Source organism: Triticum aestivum, chromosome 4A, assembly GCF_018294505.1.
Source record: "Triticum aestivum cultivar Chinese Spring chromosome 4A, IWGSC CS RefSeq v2.1, whole genome shotgun sequence".
Lineage (NCBI taxonomy): Eukaryota > Viridiplantae > Streptophyta > Magnoliopsida > Poales > Poaceae > Triticum > Triticum aestivum.
This window is the reverse complement of record NC_057803.1, coordinates 566,474,157-566,486,010: the sequence shown is the minus strand read 5'-3', so window position 1 is coordinate 566,486,010 and position 11,854 is coordinate 566,474,157. Positions and strand designations below refer to the sequence as shown.

At 48.6% G+C, this 11,854-nt stretch overlaps 2 protein-coding genes across 2 annotated transcripts; one reads left to right on the top strand and one right to left on the bottom strand.

The window, feature by feature from the left end:
* The first annotated feature begins 4,729 nt into the window (after positions 1 to 4,729).
* Positions 4,730 to 7,463, top strand: LOC123087005 (probable zinc metalloprotease EGY3, chloroplastic). The gene is made up of 4 exons (XM_044508884.1): positions 4,730 to 5,521; positions 5,617 to 6,039; positions 6,128 to 6,366; positions 6,557 to 7,463. Exons 1-4 carry the CDS (start codon positions 4,961 to 4,963, stop codon positions 7,065 to 7,067), a joined length of 1,734 nt encoding a protein of 577 aa, XP_044364819.1. The 5' UTR covers positions 4,730 to 4,960; the 3' UTR covers positions 7,068 to 7,463.
* Positions 7,239 to 11,044, bottom strand: LOC123087006 (uncharacterized). The gene is made up of 5 exons (XM_044508885.1): positions 10,599 to 11,044; positions 10,378 to 10,505; positions 10,171 to 10,283; positions 8,104 to 8,289; positions 7,239 to 7,518 (listed from the first exon to the last, which is right to left on the bottom strand). The coding sequence occupies exons 1-5, from the start codon at positions 10,934 to 10,936 to the stop codon at positions 7,489 to 7,491; spliced, it is 795 nt and encodes a 264-aa protein (XP_044364820.1). The 5' UTR covers positions 10,937 to 11,044; the 3' UTR covers positions 7,239 to 7,488.
* Between the last annotated feature and the right edge of the window lie 810 nt (positions 11,045 to 11,854).

Below are 11,854 nucleotides of genomic sequence, written 5' to 3'. Positions count from 1 at the left end.
TGTTTGGTGTGAAGATGATGTTGGATATATTTGCTATCTACCACCGGGAATTATTTCCGAATACTTCTTGTCTCTTGACAATTGGTACTCATTTATGTGGTAGAAATTGTTAATCATCTTTATGCTGGTTTTTGTTTTTATTTGCCTTATCTCTTGCCAAGGATTGTGTCAACTCCCATTGTCTTCCATACCACTTGTGGATCTTGTTAATTTCTTGATCTTGTCTAGTGTTTTTCTAGATATAGTGAAAGTGGTGATCCCATCTTGTGCATTTTGTATTCAAATGCAAATTCTCTATAGTGCACAACGCTTGGGGGAGCTATCAAATTTTCTTTAGAACACTCACCTTATGATCCTTATCAAGCGTGTGTTGGAGGAAGGCAAGCCGTTTCTTTTTGATACTTTGTGCCATCATGAAACTTTGTAGATGGCTCGGTTTGTTTGGAACCATCCTCTCTTTTAGGAGTTTGATATCTTTCATTTTGCGTGTATCAATGGATATCTCATTCCTTGATGTATCTTTTAGTTAATATCTTCCAAGTGATGATTTTTTTTGTTTGGTATCCTTTTCACTTGGTATTTCTTTTTCAATTGATGCCGGTTCTTGAAAGTCTTGAGCATGCATATTTACTATATGTACTTCCTTTGTCATGCTTTATTTCTTTGACCCAATATATTGGGGAAACTCCGCCAAGTCTCTAATTGACTAAGATGTGCATGAAATTCAATTTCTTATCCATGTTCACATATTTATGTGGAGTTTGTCCTATGTATTGGTGTTTCTAACTCTTTGGTCCCAATGAGTTTGGGTACCATTTTGTTTGTGTTTTTGTTCTAGGAACAATTGGAGGTGCCTTGGATGATCGGGTCACTCACAAGGAAGGTGTTGTCGCCATATGCTTACTGGAGTCAAGATAGGATGATCAATGAACAATTATCTACTACTTCATTCCAATGCTTTCTCGGTAACAAGTATCATTACCTACTTCATGGCTACATTCCTTGCATTCAACCTTGTGTAGGTTTTGCATCAAGAGGGGAGTAGACGAAGCACGCTTGATGTTTTGTTCATCCACAGCCAACCGGCTGGGTCGGAACAGAGAAAACAACATCGTGTTCATCAGGAGGCAACCGGCTGGGTCGGAATACATCTTGTTCATCGGGAGCCAACCGGCATGGACGGAACAGCCGAACCTAGGTCTAACGTACCGCAGAACGGAGGAAACGACCTTCTGTTCAACCGCGTGCAGTCGAAACATGGTCATGTTCATCAGGAAGGGTCTGGTGTACCGCAAAACGGAGGAAACAGACTTCTATTCGAGCTCATACGGTTGAAATGGGGTGTTGTTGATCGGGAGGGGTGTGGCATACTGCAAAACAGAGGAAATAGACTTGTGTTGGAGCGCCTACGGTCGAAAGGGGTCCTGTTCATCGGGAGGGGTGTGACGTACCGCAAAACGGGACTCCGCGGGCTACTGTTCATCCACCATCTACTGCCTTGCTCTAGCCTCCACGGGCTACTGTTCATCCACTGCATCTTCCTCCTGCCTCCACCAGCTACTGTTCATCCATGAGCTACTGTTCATCCAGCCTCCACCGGCTACTGTTTAACTAGCCCTCCACGGGGTCCTGTTCATCCACCCCCAACTGGCTCGGGTGTGGCGGCCTACTCGGGGTCCTGTTCATCCAGCGGCAACAGCCTACTACCACGGGGTCCTGTTCATCCAACCCCCACCAAGAATTGTTCATCCAATCCCCAACAATGGTCACTGCTCATCAAGAGGCATGGTCGATCGATTTCAGTTAGCAGTAGTAGCGAAGAAATTGCTCGGATTCAGTCAGCAGTGAAGGAATCGCTCGGGTTCAGTTAACAGACAAGGGATCGATCGCTCGGGTCCAGTAACGTAGCTAGTGCGATCGCTCGGGTTCAGTAACGTAGCTAGTGCGATCGCTCAGGTTCAGTTAGCCAACGTCTGGCACACACGTGTGTACACGAGAGAAACGCGCAAACCACAGTGCATCCTCCGCCTCGACCACCCACCATAATCAGGAACTCCCCGATATTTCCTCTTCCTCGCTTCTACCACGATTTCCCCCCCTCATGGACGGCCCAAAAAATGTCATGCAGATGCGTTCCCCGCCCGCCCAGGACAAATATCCCATTTTCTATCATGATTTTGTCATAGAAGTAGGAGCTCACACATCTATGATGATACGTGATTTTGTCATAATTATCGTTATAGAAGTGTCATAACCATGACAGAAAAAGTTTTTGTCCGAACCAAAATGTCACGGATGTTTCTTTTTTTTGTAGTGCATAGGATTCTCATATGTTCATCTCCTTCCTATTAGGCCTGAAAGATTGTTCATCTCCTTCCTAGCAGGTCTCCATGGCGTTCGTCTCATACCATTGTGGTCTTACTTCTACCTCCGCTTTATTCCCCTGCTGCTTCATGCCTATGCAGGTCCTTGTTGCTACTGATTTCTTCACCTCAACTTTGACTTTTTCATGTTTATTTCCAGGTTGCAATTTTTGCTATAGCCTTGAAACAATACCAAGTTATGTTTCATGATCTGTCGGACACGCGAGCTACCTCCTGCGCAACGCGACAGACGCCTCGCCATACCGCTACGCCGGAAGCATCATTAGAGCATCTTCAACAATAGCGCAACGCGCGGCTAAAAAACAGTTTATAGCGCTGGAATTGTCAACTTTTGCACGCCGCGGTGCGCTGGCTTCAGCGGCCGCTGCAAATATAGCGCGCCCGAGCCGCTTCAGCAGGCGCTGCAAAAAAAACAGCACGCACGCTCATCTTTTAACAACATATGCACTCCAAACAAATAAATAAACATAGGCATAGATAAATAAAATAGATTAAAAAATGATACGTACATAGTTTATAGCATAGATAGATTAAAAAAAAGACACTAGTCTGATACAATAAAATAGATAAAAACTATGTTGCAACTAGAAACTACTCCGAGATGTCCTCATCCTTGTTGGTGTCGTTCGAGGTATCAAGAAACGCGTCTTCCTTACGAGGATCATTGTCGTCAAAGAACGACACCCGTTCCAGATCGCACTGCGATATCGCCAGTGCCTTCCGCCGACGCCTGTCCGCCCGGTCTGCGCGGCGCTTGGCCCTCCTCTCCGTCCAGAAGGCGTTCTCGTCGGCGACGTCTTGCGGGTAGCGCTGACGCCACTCCGCCAATGGCTAGCTCGTCCGCCTAGGCGATGAGGAGGCGGCGCTGGCGTCTACGGTGTTCCTGATGGTCCTCGTCCGTTACCAAACGCGGCGACGGTGAGGTCCTGCGCCTGCTGACACGTTTGCTCGTCGTGGAAGTTCATCTGCGAGCGAGGCCTAGAGAGGCGCCATGCCGCAGCGTCATACGCGCGGGCGGCCTCGTGCGCGGTCTTGAGCGTCTCGAGACCGAGACGCACATTGCTGGAGTGGATCTCCACGTAGAACGTGCAGGAAGGGTGGACGCGGACGCCGCGGTAGCCTGAGCTGCTTCGGCGACTCGGCGGCATGTCGGCGGCGGGGGAGTCAGCGACGGGAGAAGGGCGCGGCGGCGGCGGCGGGGCGCCGGATGTGAAGAAGAAAGGGGCGGCGAGGGGAAGAAGGGGACGGCAGGAGCGCTCGAGTGTGCGGCTGGCAGCATCAGGCGTGCGCGTTTTATAAAGCGTGCCGGACGTCGCACGCCAAAACTAGTGCGCGCCGGGCCGCTTTTCGCGCGCGCGCGATCTTTTGCTGCGCGTCGAAATTTCCCGCGCTTGCTGGAGTGCGCGAAACCGCTCCACGTGCGCTAAAACTAACTTTTCCCTGCACGCAATATTTGGCGCGACTGTTGAAGATACTTTTATGTACGCTGTCATCGGTACGCGCGAGCCTCCTCCACTGTGCCCTATAGGACACACCACCGGGTATTCCCTCGCTGGTATTTTCTATATATAAAATAAAGTTGCTACCATTTTTCCTTTCTGATATGTTGGTAGTTTGCCACATATGCCATGTGGTATAAAGTTGCTACCACATGTTACTGATTTTCATTTTTTTTATGTACAATAATAGACAGATGCGGCAATAAAAAGTTGACTGGGTCAGTACTTCATCTTTTACATTTTTCAGTATTTTTGTAAGTAATCAGGTTACTTCATTTTCCATTCCTATATATAACTTGCAAATGATGTCAAGATTTGGTGAAGCTAATACATGCGATTTGTTGGGAAATGTCACTGTTATATTCATGGAAGTGAAATTTCGTGGGTTAACATACCTACAAGAACTGCCTTGGAGATATGTAAATGTATTATAAATACCACGTGCATGTATCTATCCTGTGTTGTGACCAACATATGAATATAACACGGTTAATTTATAGCTTACCCATTTTTCATGCAAAAAGAAAAACATGCCACCAATTTTCCATCCAGTGATTTTACATTTTGGCGGCTACGAATTCCTACACTATCGCACTTCCGTATGCTCCCGCAACAATGTGCGGGCTATCATCTAGCATAAACAATGGTTTGGACACAGACCAGAGTTTTAATATGCAACTTTAAATATTTACTCCATACAAATATATTTTACTAGTTAAAATGTTCAAATTTGGCCCAAGTTAGAAAAGCCTTTGGAGGCAGGGCCATGCTAGAAGCTTTAGCAAGGCGAGCTGCCGCCAAGTGTACATTTCTCCTGACCAATTGGATAAGCCGGGGGCCTTCACCTCCTTCGTCGCCACCCGCCACTACTCCACCACATCTGCTGCTCCGGCTGTCGCATTCTTCACGACTCCTCCCGGCGCATTCTCCGACCTTCTAGAACGCTCGCCTTCCTCCTCCTTCCGAACCATTTTAAGCTCCCCTCATGAGCTCCCAGGATCTCCACACCAAAATCAAAGCACCAGATCGAACAGGAAGCAGGCACCATAAACCAAGCTCCACAGCTCGCCGCCAGTAATGGCTTCCACTTCTCTCGTTGCAACTATCGTGTGTAGCAGCAGCAGCAGCACTAGTAGGAGAGCAACCTTACCAAGAAGCTTCTGCAAGAACCATCACAGGCCACCTCTCAGGAGAAGCTCCGTCGTCAGGTGCTCGCTGCGGGAGCAAGATCGGGCGACGGAGAACCGGCCGGTCTCCTCCACTGCCGTTGCTCCTGACGAGCAAAAGGTTGAGGAGGCGAAGAAGGTCTCGTCGCATCATGCCGGAGGAGGAGGGGCAGGAGATCACCAGGAAGGAGGTGATGGCGAGGACGGCGAGAAGAAGAGCAGGGATGAGCAGCAGGAGGTGGACTGGAGGTCGGACGAGGAGTTCAAGAAGTTCATGGGCAACCCGTCCATCGAGGCCGCCATCAAGCTCGAGAAGAAGCGCGCCGACCGGAAGCTCCGGGAGCTCGACCGCGAGCCCGACGGCAGCCCGGTCGCCGGCCTGCTCCGTGGGTTCATCAAGGGCACGCTGGAACGGGAGAAGCAGAGGCTGGAGGAGGCCGAGCAGACCTTCAAGGCGCTCGACCTCAACAAGGTAATCTATTTTGAATTTTCAGTTCAACCATGGGAATTGGGAAATCGATGAAGATTTGCTGATCTCTGGGCGCGCGAATTAAATGGTGCATGCAGCTCAAGAGCTGTTTCGGGTACGACACGTTCTTCGCGGTGGACGTGCGGAGGTTCGGCGACGGTGGCATCTTCATCGGCAACCTGAGGAAGCCCATCGAGGAGGTGAGGCCGAGGCTGGAGAAGAAGATCGCGGAGGCGGCCGGGACAGAGGTCACCCTGTGGTTCATGGAGGAGAGGAACGACGACGTCACCAAGCAGGTGTGCATGGTGCAGCCGAAAGCAGAGATCGAGCTGCAGCTCGAGGTGACCAGGCTGAGCACGCCGTGGGGCTACCTGAGCGCCGTGGCCTTGGCCGTCACGACCTTCGGGACCATAGCACTCATGAGCGGCTTCTTCCTCAAGCCCGGCGCCTCCTTCGACGACTACGTCTCGGACGTCCTCCCCCTCTTCGGAGGCTTCCTCTCCATCCTCGGCGTGTCCGAGGTACTCCATCGTCTGCTCATTAAGCTTTTCTTGGATAAATGCTCACCAGATGGTAATGATGGTCTTGGGAACAACAATTCCATGGCAGATCGCGACGAGGTTGACGGCGGCGAGGTACGGGGTGAAGCTGAGCCCGTCGTTCCTGGTGCCGTCGAATTGGACGGGATGCCTGGGCGTGATGAACAACTACGAGTCGCTGCTGCCGAACAAGAAGGCCCTGTTCGACATCCCCGTCGCCTGCACGGCCAGCGCGTACCTGACGTCGGTGGTGCTGGCCGTCTCGGCCTTCATTGCCGACGGCAGCTTCAACGGCGGCGAGAACGCCCTGTAAGTAGCGGCACAACCATACGTACTACTCCCTCCGTTCGGAATTACTTGTCATGGAAATGAATGCATCTAGAACATCTAGATGCATTGATTTCCGTGACAAGTAATTCCGAACGGGTGGAGTACATCTGGGCGCCATTGTTAACCCCAGCAAGAGCTCTGACGACGTTTTCGTTGGCGGCGGTGGCAGGTTCATCCGGCCGGAGTTCTTCTACAACAACCCGCTGCTGTCGTTCGTGCAGCAGGTGATCGGGCCGTACGCGGACGAGCTGGGGAACGTGCTGCCCAACGCGGTGGAGGGCGTGGGCGTGCCGGTGGACCCGCTGGCGTTCGCGGGGCTGCTGGGGATCGTGGTGACGTCGCTGAACCTGCTGCCGGTCGGGCGGCTGGAGGGCGGCCGGGTCGCGCAGGCGCTGCTCGGGCGGCGCACGGCGGTGCTGCTGTCGTTCGGCACGTCGCTGCTGCTGGGGGCGGGCGCCGTCGGCGGCAGCGTGCTGTGCCTGGCGTGGGGGCTCTTCGCCACCTTCATCCGCGGCGGGGAGGAGATCCCGGCGCAGGACGAGATCACGCCGCTGGGGAGCGAGCGCTACGCGTGGGGCTTCGTGCTCGCCGTCGTCTGCCTCCTCACGCTCTTTCCCAACGGCGGCGGCACCTACTCCAGCTCCTTCCTCGGCGAGCCCTTCTTCAGGGGCGGCATCTAGACCTGATCCTAGTAGCGTAGAAGTAGTAGGGAGATAAAATGCACCGTTACTCTGAAGCCACAGCATTTGTGCTCTTTCTCAGCGAGGAAACATTGGTGCAGAACAGGCAATTGGATCTGAAAACATGAAGCAACAAGCGTTTGTGCATAAAGTAGGAAGAAACAGAAGAAATTCAGGACCAAGAAGGCACAGTTTATTCATTAGTATTAGAATGATTAGGTCAGGCTGCATACAGTAATTACAAGGGATTGATCAGCTACATCTTCTTAATATTAGAATCCGGGGCATTGCCTCTGTGCGATCTTGTCAAGCAGTTTCTGCATATGATCCGACTATGTTCTATTCCATCTTGGGCCCTTGGCCTTCAAAATTGTACTTACACAAGGTTGGTGGTAATTCTTGCCTTTTTGAGCTTCAGACCTCACCACCTCCGCACCAGCGATGTGAGCAACTGCAAGGATAAAGGAAGTAAGTTGGCATAAGTAAAAGCCAGCCATTGTCAGTGCTTGAAAGATAACAATCCACAGTAGGAACGAAGATGACTTGCGATGGGAACCAAGAAGCACAAAGCCTTTGCATAGGGCAAAGTTTCTCCTAGGAAATAAGCAATATAATGCAATCTTCGTCATTGCATTTGTTCTAAGAGCTTTCCGACCTTGTTACAAAGATGAGATTCTCCTTCCATGACAAGTTTAATTCAGAATGATTTGATGGAAGTAGTCAATTGGGAAAAACATGCCAAATTATACCGAAAAGGTTACAACAGCGAAGGATGAAGTGTTGTTCTATGTGTAAATATTTGCAAAACAACAAACAAAGACCTAGAATATCATTTTTCGGACAAACTAGCTGCAATCAATTGAAAAAATGTGCCAAAAGAGAAGGAAGCATATGTTAGGACATGTTTATTAATAGGCTAATCAATTGTACTAGGATATATTTCAGAGAAAAATTTGAGCCAAAATGGCCTTCGATGGAAACATCTGCATGAATCAACGATGCTGTGGTATGTTTAAAATAAATAAAAACTTCTAACCTCAAAAAGCTCAAAAGGATTTCCCTTTTTGTATACATCATCCTTCTTGCTCTGTCCAGCGGAAAGAACCTGGGAAATCAGAGCACGCCATGCAGTCAACAAGACCCCGGTACTTCCCATGGCCACAAAGACGAAAGGAATTTGTGGAATATGACCAGCGGTCACTGAACGAATGGCAATTCCTAACTGAAAGGAGATAGCAAATTGAAGTCAGCACCAGACATAAAAAACCAGCAGACACATCATCATCAGATGCTTCTATGCTAATGAAGGCATCAAACAAACAAGAGTGAGAACAGTCACATAATAAGAAACATGATTATCAACATGTTTTTAGAGAGTTCAGAACACACATAGATGCAAATGCAGACTTACGCAAGTTAACAACAGCTCTCCAGCTTCAGAAGACTGACCAAGTTCAATTATGTTTGTGTAAGATTTCCTAGAATTTCCTAGTCTTGTTCAGGGAAATCTAACAAAATTATGTATGGTTCAACACTCTGAAACAAATAATCTCCTAGCATAGCCTACGTCTTGAGCAATAAATTGGCATAAATGTCTAAAATCTTATAAAGTGATCCAAACAAATAGAAATCATAGACTTAACACCACATTATGGATGTCAAAAACCACAGATGCTCAAATGCATGTCATGCCGTCATCGTTGCTTCTTTCTTTAGTTATAATCTCATAAATACAAGACCTGTCGTGTTGTGCTTCAGGTATTACCATCCCCCAAAAAATATTGGCATAACAAGAAACTAGCACAACAGATAAACCATGAGATATAGCAGTAAATTGCACAAGTTAAACACAAAACAGAACACCATCTTTATATCCATAAGCCATTATTGAGGTGAGGCATGTATCAAGTGCGCAAGCACAAAAGAATGCCAGCATTTGCTTCCCCATGATTGCAGAACCATAAAATTTTGACTAGTTTTTTTTTACATCAGCACTACCACAGGATAGCAAAGGCAACAATCAATTTTAGAGGTTTGGACACATTACTCGGTCGATAGAGCCATAGAGAAGATTCTTAGTTTGTTTAGTAAGGCGATGTATTTGTCTATTTGGTAGCGCCAATAAAAAAATTGTCAAGCAATGCATCTTCATTGGGCTACTAAAAGGTAGTCAAATGTGTAACAAGCTTATCTGACTATATATACTTCAAATTTTGAGTCAAATGTGGAAGAAACAATATGATTTCCAAAGGATTCCATATTCACATAGGTCCTGGCTGTCTAGATTCAAGCAAGATTTGCACTCTTGAGACATAGGGCTAAGCCTGACCTGGAGGGTTTTATAACCACCCTTGTGCAACAAACTACCTAGAACTCCTGTTCCCTGACATAAGTGTAGTCCTTATGGATTAGGGTCAAAGACCCTGTACCTTGTACTACATATCATGTAACCTCATTTTACCTTTGATTAATATATGACTGCAGGAGCCTTTCTACAGTGCATTACAGCTAAAAAAACAGGGAATTTTTTAGGTTATTGGGAAAAAACTCCATGCTACTTTTTGCTTGTGCCCTTTCTCTAAGATGAATCCATCCTCTTTTAACTTTTCTCATATAGTTATTTTTATTTTCGAATTAAGGGGTTCCCCCCAATTTCATTGCTAAAACTGATGATACAGGCTTTCTCATATACTATGTTTAAACTGTCTACTAACTTGCCTTCAAAAGCCACGGAACCAAAACAGTATACTATCTTTGCTGACAAGGGGTGGTTTTCCACTATTCCTCATTAAAAATTGACATATGCATCCAATAGATGTATTGATAAAGGCCGGGTAAAACGTATCAGACACAATGAACTATGAAGAATCCACGATAGAACACATGCTCAGCAGAATGGACATGGATAGCGTGATGGAACAGGGCCAACAGGCAACAGCTGATTATCTGTTAAGTAAATGGGTATACACTCTACAATGTTCATAACATGAACTCGCAACCTATAAATAGACATTACGAAATCAGTGGATTTATCGCCGTTCTAATTATGAAATGAAGGTCTTGTTTGGGTTTTGAGTACAGGTGCTAATAGGAGACAAATTACCGGTATACCAACAGCCCAGGATTTCGCTGCAACAGTTACAGCATTCCCAACACCATTGCTTCCTTTGGCATCATCACCAAACCCGCCAAGGAGGTAGGCGCTAAGCAACCAACCTGCAGAAGACCCGATTCCGTTAGCAACCCCTTCGTCCAACGGACGAACATCATCAGAGGGAAAAAGAAGAAGAGGGGGACACGTTTCTCTGACCAGCAATGAACGGGTCGGCCGTCTTGAAGGTCTCGGCGTCAAGCACGGGGAGGCCATGGCTGAGCCTCCCAATCGCGGAGAAGACCAGGAGGCAGAGCAGATCCCCTCCGGCCAGAAGCCCTATCTTCCTGCGAACGCAAGGGATCAGCGAACGGACCAAATCAAACCAAAACAGAGACACAAGCGGGGAATGGCGCATTGGCTAGGGGAGAAGGAATTACGCGTAGGAGACGAGCTTGGACTGGGCGTCGGCCTGGCCGGGCCTCTCGACCTGGATGACGCCCTCGAGGGGCACGCGGTCGTCGCTGACGCCGAGGAGGACGGGGTCCTCGGCGGCGGGGGAGCCGGAGGGGCCCTCGCCCGCGGCCGCGTGGGTGGCGGAGGCGCGGCGGGGCGCGTCCCGCGCGTCGGCGGCGCCGGAGAGCGCGAGGCGGCGGCGCGCGACGCGGGGCCCGGCGAAGAGGGGGTAGGGGTTGGCGCCCCGGCGGCTGGCGAGCGGCTTGGAGGGCAGCCGCCGCGCGGAGAGGGAGCCGTTGGCGGCCTGGCTGACCAGCAGCATCGTTGGTCCCGGGGCGGCGGTGGCGGTGGCGCCGGCGGCGGGTGGGAAGGGGGGAGGAAGGTGAGCTGGGTTTGAACGGGAATGGATGGGTTTCCTCCCGGGTTTGGGTGGCCTAAATTTTGCTTCCCGGTGCGGCGGTGGGCCCGGGCTAATCGTTGGCTCGGCCTCTCGGGTGCGGGCGGTGGGCGCCGGTCACGACTCACGGTTCATTTCGTATGCATGGTTTTGATTTTGACTCAGGATTTTTAAAACGTAGAAGTATGAAAAATTGAAAATGATTGGAATGCAATGCCCATTTAAATTCTAGTACTCCCTCTGTCCCATAATATAAGAACGTTTTTGGCACTACACTAGTGTAAAAAACGTTTTTATATTATGGGACGGAAGGAGTACATGATTTGAGTCATTTGATCACACCGCAGAAAAAAGAACAAAGGATTTTTTTAAGTGGTTTGAGTCACTGATTGGATAGTAGATTTCCTATAGAATGTAGGAGTACAAATGATTTTTTTTGGATAAAATCTACTCCCTCTAGTGTAAAAAACACTCTTATATTATGGGACAGAGGGAGTACATGATTCAAACATACGAATCAAATGAGTTATGTAGGAAATTTTCTAAGGATTCTAATTCTTCAAAAATTCTATGAAAATCCTTTGAATCAAAGGGGGCATGACCTGCGTACGTGTGAAATTTCTATCTCTCCAAGAGAGTCGATTTGCATTGCTTTTACAGCTCAACCAGAACAGGAAATAGCAGGCTTGAAATAATAAAGAACCGGATTCAAAAACCAAATTACAAGGGAACAGGTTTCTCCTTAGCAGAAGAATTCAGCTCTTTGAGTATATCTCAGATGCCAGAGTCTTTCGTACGAAGAAACGGGCATGCGTATCCTTCCGGTCCATTTAGCGCTTACAC